The 18,535-nt window shown below is 43.1% G+C and overlaps 1 protein-coding gene across 6 annotated transcripts in view; it reads right to left on the reverse strand.

Moving 5' to 3' along the window:
- The window catches only part of LOC102204783 (nucleosome-remodeling factor subunit BPTF), a 56,218-nt gene that overhangs the window by 4,689 nt on the left and 32,994 nt on the right, over positions 1 to 18,535 (reverse strand). For all 6 annotated transcript variants that reach the window (XM_005736280.1, XM_013911635.1, XM_013911637.1 and 3 more), the window contains 14 exons: positions 17,268 to 17,398; positions 15,112 to 15,226; positions 14,475 to 14,692; positions 12,795 to 13,035; positions 12,382 to 12,659; positions 12,026 to 12,139; positions 11,590 to 11,751; positions 11,144 to 11,226; positions 7,454 to 7,679; positions 6,954 to 7,270; positions 6,370 to 6,543; positions 4,868 to 5,060; positions 4,202 to 4,286; positions 467 to 653 (listed from right to left, as the gene is read on the reverse strand). In XM_005736280.1, coding sequence (XP_005736337.1) covers positions 467 to 653; positions 4,202 to 4,286; positions 4,868 to 5,060; positions 6,370 to 6,543; positions 6,954 to 7,270; positions 7,454 to 7,679; positions 11,144 to 11,226; positions 11,590 to 11,751; positions 12,026 to 12,139; positions 12,382 to 12,659; positions 12,795 to 13,035; positions 14,475 to 14,692; positions 15,112 to 15,226; positions 17,268 to 17,398 — 2,524 coding nt within the window. The remainder of the gene's footprint in view (positions 1 to 466; positions 654 to 4,201; positions 4,287 to 4,867; positions 5,061 to 6,369; positions 6,544 to 6,953; positions 7,271 to 7,453; positions 7,680 to 11,143; positions 11,227 to 11,589; positions 11,752 to 12,025; positions 12,140 to 12,381; positions 12,660 to 12,794; positions 13,036 to 14,474; positions 14,693 to 15,111; positions 15,227 to 17,267; positions 17,399 to 18,535) is intronic.

The following is an 18,535-nucleotide window of genomic DNA, read 5'->3' on the forward strand; positions in this document are numbered from 1 at the left end:
CTGTATCTTTAGACCTTCTGTTTCCAGAGGAAAGCCAATCAAGAAAGCCGGCGTAAAGGGAAGGGCAGTTGAAAAGGGAAAGAGTTTGGTATTAAGGTCCAGAATTATATTTAAAAAAATAGGCACAATAGAGGTTCCCTTTAACAGTGTTACCGGCTTATTTCAGACAGAACAAGCTTGGTGGTTGAAAGAACATTTAAAACATTGAGGAGAACCATAAGATAGTGATCCAGGAGCAAAGTTATTGTTATTTTTCTGTGAGAGATTAAATTTTATTGCTCTCACTAGAGTAAATCTACCAGTCAGAGTCAATCATATAGGGCTACAAGTGAAACTGCTAATTAGTTGGTGTCTTTCTGAAAGACACTGAAAATTCTCTCTGATTCTGGGTATTAAAAACAAAGCCCATCTTCGAAAGTACCCCGCTACCATTTTGTTATCCTCATCATCCTCACCGTCATCTTACCTGCTGGCTTTGAAGCCTTTGAGTTTCTGGACAAAGAAGTTCTCCAGAACCTCGGCACACTGGTAGAAGGGCGAGTCGCTGGGGTTGTAGTAGCGGCAGTTGTCGAAGATTTTGGTCATGTCTGCTACAAACTCCGTCAGCTTGATGTACTCGCGTTTCTGTAACCTCTCCTCCATGGTGGAAAGGTCTGGCAAAGGGAGATTTAAAGATCTGGTTTGGTAAATGACTTGATGGCAAGTTTGTAATATGAACGTCATTTAATTGTTAGTTTCTGGCAGAGAAACGCATCACATATGCGGAAACAGAGCACAAATATCTGGGTTTTCTAATCGATTTCGTTCCACAAATCAGCATGCTTGCTTCAAAGTAATTGCAGCTTATGTGGTATGTGCTTGACAGACGTTCAAATATGTTTCGTGGAAGCACAGAGCGTCGCTTTATATGTGACAGCAAAAATCCACAACCTCTGCCAGCATTAACCTCGATCTATTCAGCCTTCCAGATTAGTTACTGAGACGTGACCGATTCGTCATTCCTGAGGAGAGCGCCATTATCTAAGAGTCATTTCTGAGGGGGTGGAAAAAAGCAAAAATGGTTATCAGTTCCTCTCTTGAAAGGGAGCTTTGAGAGTTGCTAACCTTTTTAAAACAAGTAGAAAACTTAAGAAAATAAGAGATTTAGCAAAGAAGCTAACTGGCAACAGATGAGGCTCTACATAATCTGCCGTTGCTGGCAGTTCGCACTGCGTGGCATCCCCAGGGCTGCGTTTCAAACAAACACATCCGACTCTTAACCTCTTTAACCCCCACCCAGATGACCAGAGGCTCACAAACCTCATGGTCAATATCAAAGACCTCCTTCTTCTCTGTCATCAGATTTCATCTCAAAACCCTCCAAAAACTACCAACGCCAGCAGCTTCACCAGCCAAAAGCTCTTTTTATTTTTTGTAAACCAACAAGGACTTTTTCTTGCGGTGGACGGGTGAGGGGAGGACTAGAGTTTCCAGGACCAGGCCAACAGGAGCTGAATGTGGGGCTGGTCCCTTTCCACAGGGAGCCCGGCAGACACGGACCAGCTCATTAACGGTTTGTTTGGATGGAAGTTCAAAAAGGCCCCGTTGACGCAAGTCCCCATTTACATGGCCGGTTTGATCTGAGTTGGAGGGCTTCCTCCGTGTTGCCCTCCTGGCGGGTGGTGTTTTTGTTTTTTTTAATGTTTAAGATATATAGAGCCTGGGTGTTACTTCCAGAGCCTAAAGCAACTCCAAAATAAAAAACCAGCACTACAGAAGCAATTTTATCGCCTACACAGGGATAACTCCCAACCAATCCCATTCCAAGTTACTCAAATTACAAAGTACAAATTATGTACCAACTCCCACTTTTGTTTTTATATTTTTCTCCTCAAGGAGGCTACACACTCCCAACAATTACAGTGCTTTTCATCACCAATCCCTTAATTGCACCTCAAGGAGACAAAGTGCGTGGAAGAGCGAGGAAACATAATTGTGTCTTTCATCACACGGCATGTTTTATAAAGGCTGCTTAAGACTGATGCTGTGAATCGCAAGATGTGAGGACGATGCGAAGGTGGAATGTGAGGATGCATCCTGTCATAATGAATGAACCCTAGAAGTAGATCACACAGCTATAAAAAGAAAGCTTGATAGTTATAGAGAGCGTTGCATCATATTGTGCACCTTACATATGTTTTTACTGAGACAACCATCATATACAAAGTCCTTTATACAACCATCTATTAATCAATATTTTGCAATATTTTCAAAATGCAAAAGTTATAGTAGTAGTTAATATATGCAACAGTTAAATTTTACTGATGCAGCTTTGTCTTTCTGGCCAGGCACAAATTATTATAATAAATACAAAAACACCTTCACAAATGAGGTTTCTGGGAAAATGAGAAAATGAGGGGAGCTGTCAGAAAAGTTTAGAAAAAGTTTGGTTAAAACGTGCACAAGTATAAGTTCAGAAGTAACACAAACAAGGCTCAAATCCAGACCAGACGGCAACCTGCGGGGTTGAAAAATGAAGCCAGCACAGGAGTGTCAAAAACTCCCACAGAGGCTGGCCACAAAAGTGAGGCAATCCCCATAGAGTCCCTTATCAAAATGCCCAACCACCTGTTATATTAACATATTTACAGCCCGGTACAAAAGCTGTTTGTTTTTCTTGTTTCTACAGCTAATTTAACAGTCCGAAGGACTCGAAATTAGGGATGGACCGATTGATATTACGTATCGGTCCGATACTGATCTAAAGTACTGGATCGGATATCGGAGAGAAACAAAAACAAATGCAATCCGATCCATTACATATCACAAAAGCACCTCACAAAACTTGCGACATGGTGCAACTCAGCTCATAACCTTAGCAGTCGGAGCAGTATGCGTCACGTGACAGAGCGGCTGAGCGTGCGAGACCTCTCAGCGGTCTGGTTCAGCATTTGGAGCCTCGCTACCAAACCAGCATTTCATCGCAGAGAAAGTTATCCCAGAGAGACGTAAAGCAAGTGTGTAAGTTCATCTCTGAATGTTTGTAACGCATTCCCACGTTAAGCTTAACAACCAATATATGGAGTGACTGCCTCTTCTCTCTCTCTCCTGTTGCTACTTCAATCATAAAACTGATCTATGATCGGCTGATCGGCTTTTCTGTCGCGACTCCCGTCTCTGTTGTTTGTTTTTGGCCCACTTTGCACCAGAAAGAGGAAACCAGCGGCTGAACAACAGCAGCACGTTTAAGCTTATAAGCTGTTGTTAGAATTTATTTAATATTACTTTCTAGACCAGGATCTTTTTCTACGCAGCTGACGACTGGTAACTGTGCAGGGGCGGATCTAGCAAAGTTTAGCCAGGGGGGCCGATAGGGCATGAACAGGGAAAAGGGGGCACAAAGACACAGTGTTTTGTTTTTTAAAACTTGAGTATGAATTTATACAAAATGCAGCAAGATATTAAAAAACAGTTTTATTGATTAAAAAATACACTATATCGGATTTATATCGGTATCGGCAGATATCCAAATTTATGATATCGGTATCGGACATAAAAAAGTGGTATCGTGCCATCTCTACTTGAAATGAAGGCAACTGAACTTCTTTTTGGTCACCTCTGATCCAAGAAGCTTCTTCAGCGCTAAAAAAAACTGATGGACATGTATTTAACCCCAAGTGTGGTTGTCCTCTTGGAACCCCTGAGAGTCACTGACCCGCCCCTGTAACCATCTGTGAATCAACGCGTGGGTCATTACTGTCATCATGGGGAAAAGGTGTGAATTACCTTCCTGAGACACTGCCCCATCCCTCCAACATGTGAGCTTTTAAGGTCACATGGGTCAAGCTGTGAGTGGGGATCGGACTGCATTAGAGGTGACTGATAGTTGGTGTCTCTGTTTGAAGTGCCTATCTGGATTTTGTTGAGGATTAATGTTGAGGGTGTGGCCCCTTTGACTGACATACTTGCAGACTTGTAGCTGTAACTTATACTTTTAACTTGTAATCGTACTTGAAATTTGTGCTTTTGTTTTGGGAGTAAAATTCTAATATTTTATTAGTTTAGTTAGGTCACTTCTAGCTCCAAAGAAACAATAAAACTCTAACATTGAGGCTATAAGATGCATCCAGAATAGGATTCTATAACGTTTTAGAAATAAGACAAGAGCTACTAACTGTTCATTTACAAATATAAATAACTGAATTCACAACAGTGCACTCACCCATTGGTTCCTTGATAACCCTGTAGTAGTCTGGGGCGTCGTTCGTGTCCACTGGCTCCAGGAATGGCCACGCCATTTTATGTGCCTGCAGAGGTGGGAGAGACAAAAAAAATGGAAATAAAGACAAAGAAAGGCGCTTGAGAAAGCTGAAACCAATGAAGAAAAACAAACAGCACCATGAAAATTACAGTGAAAGCAGGTGGGTCAACACAGATGTTCTCTCTCACTTTCTCCCACATTTCACAGACACACACACACAGGCTGCTGGACAGAGGAGGAGAAAATTAGAGGAGAAGAAAGAGAAAAGAAAGGGAAGCCAGAAAAGACGCAGAGGCCAGGCAGCTGTCCAAGTAGGGGGAGCCAAACCCATCAGATAAGACGCACACAGAGGACTTTTTGTTTGCTGCTCTTGCATTGTAATGGGGCTACAAGGAGCTACGTTAGTGTTTTTCCCCATTGCTGATAATAAAACTACAACTACAGTCCTGCTGATTCAGATACTGCTTGGTGTGTTTATGTACTTGTTTGTGACCCCCATAAATAAGCTTCTGTGACTCAACCTTCTCTTCCACGGCACACATTAGCAGGTAGTCTAGGCTGGAGGGTATGACCCCATCTCTCATGTGAGAAGTGAGCTTGTGCAACAGCTATAAATCTTCAGTTCACCTGTAAGGAGCGCAGAATTCTTCGCAGGCCATCGTAGTCCTTGTCGGTGAGCGGTGTGAAGACCGTCATGGCGTCCTCTGTCGATTGACACTGAGGACACACGTATTCGTCGATGTGGTTGGCCTCGCTCTGCAGGATTCCCACGCAGCGACCGTGGTACCAGTTCTGACATCGATCGCAGCCGATGTAAAACCTGAGTAGATGAAAAGTACTCACGGATTGGTGTCATTTACATATAAAGCACTTATGATGGATTCCTATTTGAAACATGCTCATATTGATAATTAAAAGAAGAAGAATTGTTTGCTTGGATAGTAAAAAAGCCATTTTTCATGTCTATGCTTAATATTTTAAACTACTTATTAAGAAAGTCTTATTTACCGAATGAAACAACAAGGTGACACGTAATAACAGTTGGTAAAAATGATTCTTTTCTTTACAAATGAATAAACTCCGCCCATTAAAAACAGCTGCAGCAACCAACTGGTCGTCCAAAGGATTCCAGGTGCTGCACATTCAAACTCTTATTGGCTGCTTTTGATCACAGGCCACCTGGTAGAAGGCAACCTGTCTGCAAACAGTTGCAGGTCAGACTCAGACTGACTGGCAAAGGTTTGGAATTAGTTGCTGTCTAATGTATAAACTCAGATTGCCAACACACTGCAAACATTCTGAGGCAGTTTATGCGAACCAGTGCAACTCATCTGCAACACATCTCTTTGCAATAGTGGACTTGACTCAAGGGGTTGCCAACTGGTTATATTCATAAGTAAAATAGAGGTTGCTGAGCACCTATTGCATTAAGCAAGTAAATCTGTCCTGACGCAACTGCATCACTATTTGTGGAGGAATTTCTGTTTCAAGCTGCTGGATTCTGAATGTATGTAGTTAATATGAATTTCTGTCAAGGTAGACGGCAACAGATTTGAGATTTTGTTTGTGTATCCCAAACAGATTGCACGTAATTGCCAACTTGACCCCGATTAACTGTAAACTGATATCAGACTGACTCTATTTTATTGCTGTCTTGATGCACCAAAGTCACTTTGAAGACAGCAACTGACTGTGAGTCGTCACAGACCCCCTCCCCATCCTCCAAGTAACCATTTCAAAGGCAATCCAGATGTTGTTGTGTTTGTTGTGTCTCAAATCACTGTTTTTACTAGTGCAACCGCAGCATAATACAGATTTTGATATAAATGGATTTAAGGAGCTTAGAAAGAAATTTAAGAAGTCCTCGATGACTGAGAACCTACACAGACATAACTGGATCGCTACTTTCGACCTTCAAACATTAGAACTGTTATCTATAGGGAAAAAAAGTAAAACATAAATATACTAAAGACACATTTCCATCAGTTCAAAATAAACGCTACGGTAAAAATGAATGAACCAAGATGAGTTTAAGGAAATTGCAAAAGGAGCAAAAATAGCAACTGTGTCTGAAATTCTCACACACTCCATTAAGCTGAATTTAAAGCAATTAAAAACTTGCTCCTTACTGTGACTCGTCATATGGCGTCTGACAGATGCAGTACAGCTCCTCTGTGCTGCTCTCCTGGCCCCGCTTACACTCCACACAGATGTAGTCGTCCATTTTCTTGGCCTCCTTTTCTGTGATGCCCACACATTCTCCGTGATACCAGTTGGTACACAGATCGCAGCCAATGTAGAACCTTTAGAGAGAACGAGGACACACAGGTGTCACTGTAGACAGTCACCGGTTTACAGTAAGTCAATAAATACAATAAATTTTAGTTTTAAAAATAAACATATGAGATTGGAAGGATTTGTTCTGCAATAGAAGACAGGTTTAATTCAATGAGGACTTGATGAATAGAGCAATACTGAGTAAAACCCTGAAAATAAGAGTACATTTAAAAAGAGTAACTGGCTGAGAGTGAGAACATCGTCTATTCTTTGACCTCTGATATCAGGGCAGTAAAAACTGTGAATGTTTTAATGTGGACAGCTGCACGTCTCCAGTCTTTTTTCTTTTTATTCAGCTTAGTGCTGTCACCAATGCAGCTAAACTCGCTCATACAGTATTTTTATTGTGACAGTGTTTAACAGAGCATCATCATACTTGGTCTCATCGTAGGGCGTCTTGCAGATGCAGTAGAGCTTTGTGTCCTTCTTGCTCTCTTTTGTACTCGTCGTAGAGATCATTTTCTTCTTCTTGGACTTGGCTGACGTCGTCATCTCCCTCTCCTCTTCCCGTTTCCTCTTGTGTGTGGTGCTGACAGTCGTGCTAAGGTGATGCTGAGAGGTGATGTGGGACAGATTTTGCTGTTGCTGGTTGTGGGTGGCAGCGGCGGCGGCAGCCTGGGCTGCCTGTTGGGCTGCAGCTTGAGCCCTTTCCTTCTCCCTCCTCATCCGCAGCAGATCCCTCTTTAGCTCCTCCTGGAGAATTCAACCCCAGAAACGAATGCGATTAATGTCACTTCCTGCCCTTTTTGTGCAAAATAAAGGCATTCTAGTGCCATTTGTCACCAGTTCTTTATAGTTGCCTTTAAAACATCACGCCCAGAGTAAAAACCTTTATGCTTTTTTAATATTTTTTCATGTCTCAAGCTTGCTTCATACCTGGGCTTCTAGCTGCAGCTCCTTGTCAAGAAGTGCCCGCTTCTTCAGAATCTCCATCTTGAGGCTCTCTTTGTGTCGGTAAAGGAGCGAGGAGAGCTTACTGGCGTTGGCTAACCTCCTCTTGGCCTCCACAACCTCTTCCTTCTTCCTCCTCTTGGCTGCCTGCCTCTCATCTTTGTCTATCCGGTCTAGGATGAACTTCATCACCTGGTTGCACACGATCATCCTGAAAGGATGAGAACAGAATATGGTCGAGAGAGAAAACAAGAGAGCAATCACATCTCTTAAAACTAAAAATCACAACTCATAAAAGCATACTGTATTTAATGTTAAAGTGCTGAAACTGTGAATGTTGCAGACTAATAAGAAAAAAGCTAAAAGAAGAAATAAAAACCCAGAACTCTACTAAATCTAATGAAGGCCCATGTGAAAAAGTGCTGTGGCATTTTAAAGACATTAAACACACATAATACTCCTGCTGAGAGAGCAGAGGAGGATGAAAGGGCTGGGAGGGAAAGGATTATCACATATCTGAAGCTAGAATTCAAAAAGTCAGTACAGTCAAAGTCACAGAGGAAGAAATGTATCCCTAGGACACACCAGTGGGCTGGAGCAGCGCATTAATCCAAACAATGCTTCTATGTTTCATGAAGTACAACCTGTGTGGCTACTTTGAAATATTAAAATTTTGCTTTCCACATGTAAGAAATGGTAGTCCGTGTCAATGAACAATGAACGCATTTCTCTGAAAACAAGCCCGCGAGGCATTTTCATGGCTCAGTTGTGTAATCCATGTAACTACAAAGTTCTGACTCAGGTTCTGAACTTGCATTTCATCTCTATCTGGCTCCAAATCTCTTCTTTCTCAGCTGTGAGCAATCAAGTAAGGGTTAAAATCTGAGAAATATTAGGCAGGTTATGAAGAAAAGCGACTTTGAACGTGGCCTGATTGTCGGTGCCATGTGGGGCTGGTCTGAGTATTTCAAAAACAGATGATCCTCTGGAATTTTCCCACACAACCATCTCTAGGGTTTACAGGGGATGGGCCGAGAAAGAGAAAATATCCAGTGAGTGGCAGTTCTCCAGGAGAACTGCTTCAAGCTGATAGGAAGACAACCACAACTAAAAACAACCACTCTTTAATTTTCTTGGTACCCTTTAGGCCGCTCAACTGTGCATCACTTAAACACCACAGCCTCCTTAGTATTGTTAATGACCACATCCATCCTTACAGACTACAGTGTACCCCTATTCTGACAGCATTCCACCAGAATAATGCACTCCACAGTCCACATCTCAATCCAACTGAGCAGCTCTGGGATACATTGGATCGGGAGATTTGCATCATGGATGTGCAGCTGACAAATCTGCAGCAGCTGTGACGCTCACGTCAATATTGACAAAAAATCTCTGAGGAACATTTCCAGCACTTTGCTGAATCCATGCCACAAAGAATTAATGCAGTTCTGAAGTCAAAAGGGGAGTTCAACTCCGAAGCAGGTGGCGAGTTTAAGCTCAAACAAAGTGTCTAGCACCAAAAACCTCCGCTAGCAGCCCACTGCTTAGAAAAGCACGAACATTTCCTTCTTTTAAATTCTGAGCCAAACATGATTAATTTCTAAAAGTGTTAGGCAAACGTGACATCATCTCTAGTTTTATTACTCACCCGCATGTTTGTACGGATGCAGAGAAGACTATTTATTTGTCTAGTGTTTATTTGTATAAGACTCTACGCTTCAGTGGCAAGCGAGTAGACTTGAGTGTTGGAAGACTGGAAGAGAGGCATGTTGAGAGATGAACAGATAGAGTGGGACTGGATGCAGGAGGAAGAAATGTTATCCACGCCATTGTTATTCAAACAAATGAGAATCCATAGAGGGAGAAAGTTACATGTTAGCAGCTTCATTTCGCAAAATCAAATAAATCCACACGATTTATGTGTTCCCAGTATGTTCACTTGTGTTCGCTAACATTCACAGACGAGATCGAAAGCCGTTGCCTCGTTCGGCGCAGAGTTTGTGCGAAAAACACACAAACACATCCTCGGCTGCTGAGGTCAAAGATCCTACCGCGTGCCCGCTGAAGTACAGAGGCCAAATGCAGCGTGAAAGTGGAGGAATAAAGCAGGACACACATAAACATGCAAACGGATGCCAAAGTTCCGCGTTATTACTAACAGAACCGTGTTTTGAAGGAAAAGAGAGAAAAGGATGACATGAAGAAATGGAAAAAGGTTGAAAAAATAAGCAAAGACAGACAGCTGCTGCTTGAGCTGCTGTACTGATGTCACGGTAGTCTGGGTTTGGTATTTCAGGTCTGTGTGAATGGGTACAGTGTTTACACAGTGTCTGTGGACATAAACAAATGGTTGTCAGGGTCGGCTATAGGTCAGAGTATATTCTACCTAACATAAAAACACGGGAAGGAGGAAAGGAAGAACGAAGAAAAACATTTTTTTAAGCATTTGAATATTTTGGCTTTTATTTTACAGTTGTCCTAACTAAGCTTGGTAAACAAAATGGTCTTGTAGCAGCAATCGTAGCTCGCTGCCTGGAAAACAAACACGTTCTGCATAAAAAAATATCGACCTACTAACGGTAGGATTGGTCACAGGGATGATGCAGTGAAAAATGGGGCGGCTTAAATTTCCGACTAATTTTTCAGTCGCTTTTCTGAAGTTTACGGCACCACAAATCCCTGAAGGAGTCGAGGAGAGATGTATATTGTACAACTCCCGTCATTTATAAAGGGATTTGCCTGCTTGTAGGGTCACAGTGAAGACATGCAGCTGTTGGTGGTTACACGTCCAAATGTTCCCATGTTGTTCTGCACCTCCCAACAATGTGTTAGACAAAAGTCAGACGGAGAGAGAAGAGGATCCCGTATGAGCTGCAGGGAGCATGCATACGAGCGTGCACATGGGCACGAGAAGGTATCAAGTCAAAGACACAGTAGTGTCATGCAGATGCTGCAGGCTTTGGATTGAGATCTGGTGACTGTGGAGGCCATTGCAGTACAGTGAACACATCAAGCCAAAAAACTCAGTCAGAGATTGGAGAGTGGGAATGCAGTTGTAACAACAGGATGGACGTGACTTATAAACGATGCTTAATTAGCATTAAGGGTTATGAGTCAAATCCACCCTCCAGCCAGGTAAACTGGCTTCCACCCACGGTCCAAAGACATGCACTAAAGGGGGCTAATAAATCACTCCCCGCACCAGCACATCACTTCTTTTTTTTCCTCCCTGCCTTCCATTGCTGAGTCTTAGCGAACCTCAGATCAGGGCATTCTTCTCTGATCTCTGCGATTAACTACACTGAGGTTAGAGAACTGCTGATCACTGGATGTTTGTATTCAGTGATCTATTCTTCATAAACCTAGACACAGTGCTGCATGAAAACCTCAGCAACTTCTTACATACCCAAACCAGCCTGTCTAGCACTTAAAACCACCCACTTAAACCACCTTTGTTCCCATTTGGTTACTTAATTTAAACATCCGATCATCTTCATCGTCATGTCTACGTGCCTAAATGTACTGTTTCTACCATTTGATTGGCTTATTAGATGTTTGCTTTGAGAAGCCATTGAATGTGTCCTCCCGGTACTAATGAAGTGTTAACCTGTTGACTTTTAAAGCAGCACATGTGACACACACACAAAAAAAAACCCTAATCTGGAGGCAAACCTCTGATTCTCTTCTCTCTCTGCAGGCGTCATGGTTTTCTTCTGCTTCAGGTGCTCGATCACAGCGTTTTGCTTCATGACCACCTGGAATATGCGACACAGAAGGATGACGGAGTAAACCTCATGGAAATACGAAAAATCAGAAGTATGACATTCATGGTAACAGGTCAGTCAAGGACCTGTTACCGTGAACTTCCAGCAGTTTGATGCGAACAACATCTATCTATAGAAATGTATTGTTATTAAGCACAGCACAGAATGTCAAATACAGATAAAAACAAACACAGGAACAAGCATTGCCAGGATAAAGCTTTATAAACAAAGACAGATCTGAGCTGTAAAAACAAACAGAGTCCAGGTTGAAGGGTGACGAATGTTTATTTACTGATGGCCAGGAGTTTTGGAGTGAGATGATAACCTGACTGTGACAGCTGCGTACATACACACCTGTTTCTGAATGATGTCGCTCTGGCTGGCTGCGTTGAGCGCCAACTCTCTCTTTGCTTCTGCAGCTTGTTTCTTCTTCTGCTGCTGCTGCTCTCTCAGCTGCTGGATTCTCTGCAGTTGCTCTTGGACAGACGCGGCCTGGATGGTAACCACGTTCCCAATCTGTGCAAAGCAGAGTGTGGCAGTCAGCTTGTGCTTTAAATGGGGAGTCATTGGATAGTTAAAAAAAAAAAAAGTGGCTTTGTAAATACAGAAAAAAAGGTAGAGGAATAAAGGATCAGATTATTTAACATCTTCATCCCAATGATGACATGTTTGGGGTCATTAGAACATGTGCAATACAATTTTGCTACAAGCTTAATTTTACATCCAACGCATTTTCATTCTTTATTTTCTGAGGATCTAAAGTCCTGGAGTAGCAAGCTGAATCTAATACCTGTCCTCCCTGAGCTGAGGTGGTCCCACTCTGTTGTATCTGGATGGGAAGCTGCAGCTTGATTTGCTGTGGCAGCGTGCCTCCAACCTGCTGGGCCTGCAGCTGGGCCAACACCTGCAGCCACAACACAGAAAATTCACAATTTTAACAAATCACACTGTCAGCTGAATCGCAGTTCAAAGCGGGAAACAATGGCAAATCCACAGACTGCACCAAACTGCAAACCGGTTTACTGCCGGCTGCTGTGAGGCTTTCACTGGAAGATTTTAAATGTGAATAAAAGTCACAGTCATCATCTTTGAGGGGAAAGGAGTGACTGAGGATGCAGTTAACTTTTTTGCTAGTCGTAACTATACCTGCTGCTGAAGTCCAGACACACTGATGACGTGGGACGTCTGCTGCAGTTGCAGCTGGGTCGTTCCTTCCTGTGTTTTAACCTGCAGCGAGGTAGGAGACTGTATGGGCATATGGGCCTGCGTCTGTGGGGGTAACTGGCCCTGAGGGCTGGCCGATGAAGGGGTGCTGGCGGTGGCCAGAGGGGCTGCCCCTGTCTGAATCGGGGCAGCGGCCTGCTGAGCAGGTTGGGCTGGAGTTTTGGTTGAGGTGGAGCTGGGCTGACTGGTTGCTGTTGTGGCTGGAAGGAGAAAAAGGAAAAAGCAGACATGCACTTAAATTCAGACATCACATTTAAGTTTCACACTTATTTTTTATCCCTTAATGCAAGTTGTAGAAAAGGCCTCATCTGCCCTTCATTTGTCTCTTATCATACCTGTGCTTGACGTGGGCGTAGCAGCTGAAGCCAGCGGTGTGAAGAGGAACCGCTGCACCTGGCCGTTGGGCAGCGCAGCTTGCATGAGCTGCTGACCAGGTCCTGGAATGACAGTGACCCCGTGAGGTATGACCTGCAGCTGGCCGGTGGTCTGACCCTGGCCCTGAACCATCACCGTGAGAGCCTGCTGAGTACCACTGGCACCAGCCTGCCGATCCACACCAGATCCAGCCTGCTGCTTCTGTGGGAGGATGAAGCAGAACGGGAAAGCTTGTAAATAAAATTTTACAGTCCAGTCTAATCCAAAATAAATTGCCTGTTGTAACAAATGTTGATTGCATACCATTATCTGAGGAGTAGTAATACCCTATTTCCCCCACTAATTCCCAAACCTCATTACAACCAGGTGAAATTTGTTCAGAAGGAAAATCAGCACTGCGTACATCTTGTGTACACGAGACCTTCTTTTTAACCCTCCAAAATCCCATCTGAACTCTTTAGTGATGGGTCTGATGCATCCACAGGAGTCCATCATTTTTTAATTATTTTAAACTATTGTGAGAAAGGGCATTTTACATGTTAACAAATAATTGCCAACAAGCAGAAGGAGCCACTGCCTCTCAACTGTCTCTGACTTTTCTGCCACTGCTTAAAACATGTATGTGGTTTAAGGCACCATCCACTTTGTGTTTCATAGTTCATAAAATTGTAAAACACCATTTCTTTAAGAGAAATCCAGATCAGATACAAGGGCAATGCGGTATTGTCTTGTTTTAAATGCAATATTTTTATGAGTGTAAAGCCTTTTTCATCCATTGAATGTAAAGTTAATCCTTTACTGGGTGAAGAAACGTATATGTTAAAGTGATCTGCAACATAAAAGTTAAAAGAAAAAAAATCACAAATATAAAATAAGTCTTGTAACATCAACACTTTTGGTTGAAATGTTAAATTTCCAAGTATTTCAACCCTAGTTTGTCTTAGAAAGACTTAAAGCCCCTAAAAAACTATTAATATCAAATAGGAGTTATGCAATATTCTAAAATTGTCAAGCTGAACATTTATAAATCTGAATACACAATTAAAGATAAACGTATAAAGACAAATGTATATCTACAGGTTATTTGTCGTACTTTTAAGAGCAGGATGAGTGTAATATATAACCAAGATCAAATGGTTACAGGCCACAGTGCTGTTTGTTATTTATTTATTTATTTTTAAAAGGCCTATTAAGATCACTTCCAGCTTTATATTTTTACACTTGGCCTCTACTAGAGTCACTTGGCATGACTGACTGCTCAAAAAACATCTTGTTCATCTTAGACCGATCCCTTTTGTGCTCCATCAGCGGATCCACTCTCTCAGAGAAGCTGATTTAGCTCCTCCCCCCTTACGGCCACCTTTGCTTTGTGCCAACTCTATACCGACAGCCTGCCCTTCACTGACAGAAGGATTTAACAGAAGGTGGCACAGCCAGAGCCGTGTGCCTGAGACGACCATACTGAGGATATCCCCTCTCTATGACAACACAGAGCCAAGAGTAAGAAGAAAAAAAAAGCTGCAAGAGTTTAGAGCACATGGAAAGTAGTCAACTTTCCATACGTGAATTAATAAGGGGAAATCCATTTTAATGCTGCCTGTTGTAGATATGCTGCTTGTGTATGACAGGACCTCACAAACCTGCGTGAGCTGGGTGAGCTGTGCCAGGGTCAGTTTGACCTGGCCTTGCCCCTGTGCTCGTGGGGTGCCGGGTGGTGTCTGGCCTGCTGCCTGTCCCGCTGTGTTGGGACTGGCCACTCCCTGGCCAGTGACCGTGGCGACGGGGCTGGCGGCAGATATTGCCGTGGAAACTGCCTGCCCACGAATGATCTGTGTCACTACCTGCTGTCCACCCTGACCTGAAAGAGAACAATATCACAAATTTAACAACCAGGCAACAAACTGTATAAACAGTGGGTCACTTTTACTCTCATCCGTTGTTTTACTTGAGTAGTTTTCAGCATTTTTCCCGCCACACTTTGGTCTTTGTGGGGAGACAGTGTTACATGACACTGAATATGATTACTTACAGTAACGAGTCTGTTATACAGTCTGTGTTAACTTATTCAACATAAACCTATAATTTGTTATTCCTGAGAGTCTATAATGGGTAAAATCAAATCCGAAAACAAAATGGTGCAAAAAAAAATCCCCCCAAAACACTCATATTTATAACAATGATGGCAACTTTAAAATACTTTCAGGGATCGGGTTAGTTTGCCAAAGCAGATAGCAGTACTCCTTTATTCTTTGTTCAGCCAAAATGAATGTAAATCACCTTGTTGGACCACGAGGGGTGTTCGAAGTATCGTCTTTCCCATTGGTCCTGTTTGCTGGACTGGCGTTCGGATCATTGTCATTCCTGGACGGATCTGACTGCCACCTGCCAGAACCTGGGAGATATTATCCATAAAGACAGTATTAATGAATTATTCCAAAGCCAGCAGCTACTTTTTAAACTAGGTCAAAGATCCAGGTTGGGTTCATGCAAAAGAAACATGCCTAAGACTAATTAAAGACAAATAAAGAAATAAAAAGTTCCACAAAATTTGACTTTGCTATAAGGTGTTTATCATAAAGCTACACCGTTTTCTCTATAGACAGCACTCTTACACTCATCTTTGGCTAAATACATAACAGAGTACCCAAAATGCCATAATCTGTATCTTAAAATTTTGTATAGGGAGCATGTGTATAAAGTTATTATCAGTCTCTGCCAACCAGGCCCCTGGGTGGGTCTGGGGCGGGCGTGGGGTTCTGGGGACGCTCCATCTCCGGGCTGGGGCCCTGGCTGGGCCTTGGGTCCTGCTTGGTGTGTCGCCATGGTTATGGGCGGGTGGGTGCATGGGAGCTCAGCTGTGGCGCGGGGGGCCTCCGTTGCATCGAGCCAACTGGGGGGCTCTTCAACTGGTGGGGAGGCTGTTACATCCTTACCAAAAAAGCCTCAGAATCAGAATCAGAAAGGGTTTTATTGCCAAATGTTGAGCGGGTTTACAACATTAGAAAATTGCTCCGGTGCTTCAGTGCAAACATACTGTTATAAATACTGTTATAAATTAAGCTTAAATAGACATGAAAATAAAAATGAGAATAAGAATTAAAAGTGCTAAGTAGATAGATAGATATATACATGATATATACATGAGTGCAGGTGGTGATCAGTGCCAAACATGGAATGATGCAGTGAACACAGCGTAGGGTCATGTGTTAGTGGTGGGAGCAGTCATACGGTTATTGCTGTGTGCTTCCTGAAGTCCACAATAATCTCCACTGTCTTCTGGGCATTCAGCACCAGGTTGTTGTGGCTGCACCAAGACACCAGACGTTCAACCTCCCTCCTGTAGGCAGACTCGTCCCCGTCCGAGATGAGCCCAATAACGGTGGTGTCATCTGCAAACTTGATTAGCTTGACAGACTGGTGGGTGGAGGTGCAGCAGTTAGTATACAGGGAGAAGAGCAGAGGAGAAAGAACACAGCCCTGAGGGGAGCTGGTGCTGATGATCCGGGAGTCCGAGACATTCTTTCCCAGCCTCACATGCTGTTTCCTGTCCGTCAGGAAGTCAGTGATCCACCGGCAGATGGGATCAGGCACATTCATCTGGGAAAGCTTGCCTCGGAGATGGTCTGGAAGGATGGTGTTGAAGGAAGAGCTAAAGTCCACAAACAGCATCCTGGCGTAGGTTCCTGGGGAGTCCAGATGCTGCAGGATGAAGTGTAGGGCCATGTTGATGGCGTCATCTACAGACCTGTTGGCTCTGTATGCAAACTGCAGGGGGTCCAGGAGGGGGGCCATGAGGGTCTTGAGATAGGAGAGAACCAGGCGCTCAAAAGACTTCATGACCACAGATGTCAGAGCCACGGGTCTGTAGTCATTTAGTCCAGTGATCCTAGGTTTCTTGGGGACAGGGATTATGGTAGAGGACTTGAAGCAGGCAGGCACATCCTAATAGATGCACCTATGGTATAAATTTGGGAACCCTAGGCAATTTTTAGAAAGGTTGAACTCTGACCTTGAGGTTGATGTCACTGGGATTCGAACTTGTTCAAGATTTTTAGTAGCTTTGAAAATCCTACATTGCCTTGTTCTCTACTTATTCTGTTCACAAGATTTTCAGAAAACTTTACCTCTGACCTTGAGATCGTCGTCAGTCCGAGATTTTACTAGACACATCTATGGTATCAATTTGAAAATCCTACATCGTCTCACTCTCAATTTATCGTAGTTTGGATATTCTGCTGTAACCCTACCCCATCAGCCTTTTACAGCAGAGGGGTAATCACAAAGCTCATCATCAAACGCAATAATATCAAATTGTATTGTGGGGTGTTGGGTGATTCCCATCACTGGCAAACACGGTTAAAAATAATATATCAACACAATTATGAACAAAATGTACAAACTAGAGCTGTAACCTGAGAAAACAACAGCTGTACCTGTTGTTGGGAGCCCGCGGTATTGGGCCTGATGTTGAGCGTGGTAGTGCGGGGCTGGAATGTGGTGTAGGTTTGAGCACCTCCTGCCGTGCTGGATGGGATGATTCCCAGCACTTTCTGCTGAACCACACCTGCAGAGAGGAGAGGAGTGGAGAGACAGAAAGGAGGGTGAAAAAATTAGAGGTGAGTAACATTTGAATGAGGTTTCTGAGGGAAGCTTTACAAGTCTAAAAACGACAAAGAAAAGAAGAAAATTTGGACGTGAAGGAAATACTTTCGTGATGGTGTCTGCAAAGACGTGGCTTAAATACATGACAAAGATGTAAATAGTAAGTTTGGATTGCTTATTGCTTTACATTTAACAACTACACAAACATCAAACAAACATAAATATTCTTAATAAGATTAAAATGCTCAAAACTAAAGTAAATTCTGATGTGAAGCAGCGGTCCTACATTAACTCTGCTGAATAGATTATTTGTAAGTTTCTCTTTTTGCTAGAGGGCCACTTTTTGATCACGGCACTTGTAAATATTAGTTGAGCAGGTAAACAAAATCTTCAAAGGCCCACTGAAAGCTTAGTTGGGTTTTCCCCAACATACCTGAAACCCCCTCATATATTATGCATGAATTTCACATCCTAGTTCTTAACTTTAATCTGACAAAGCCGGCGTTTCATAGCTGTTCACGGGGTTCTCTGCCTTCACGAGCTCACGTGAAGCTGACGGCAGAAATGGAAACCATGAGAGCGTGGCTCTTTTTCCCTCTGCTCCCTCGTTGCTGTGGTTTTTCAACCGCAACCGAGCAGGTAAACCTATATATCAAGGGTTTCCCTCTTCAAACAGGGACGTTAAGCCCGGTCGTAAGACTGAGGGAGTTGCTGCTCTGGTCACACACATCAAACAGGCTTTTCTATGGGCTGGCTGTTTGGAGAGGTCGAGGAGTTGGGATTCCGGTGAGTGGAGAGGTACACTTTTATTTAAAAAGACGAAGGGGGAAAAAAAAAAAGAAAAAAGGAATCCTACTATAGAGGGCTACCTGTCTGGGAAGCAGACCTCAGGGTAAACTTGTTTTCCTGCCTAACTTCCTTAAGCCCTTCCAAACCAAACAGGGCACCAAACAGTCATGCTGGATAAATACATATGTCCATTAAATGGTTACACTCCACCTGAACTTAGTTTCTCCTTCATGGTAACTTCAAAGGCAAGAAAAATCACTTTATGCTTGGTGAGCATCATTCTCATTTTCAATTGATTGCCTCTTTTTTT

Source organism: Pundamilia nyererei, unplaced genomic scaffold (genome assembly GCF_000239375.1).
Source record: "Pundamilia nyererei isolate P.nyererei 1_Seehausen unplaced genomic scaffold, PunNye1.0 scaffold00068, whole genome shotgun sequence".
NCBI lineage: Eukaryota > Metazoa > Chordata > Actinopteri > Cichliformes > Cichlidae > Pundamilia > Pundamilia nyererei.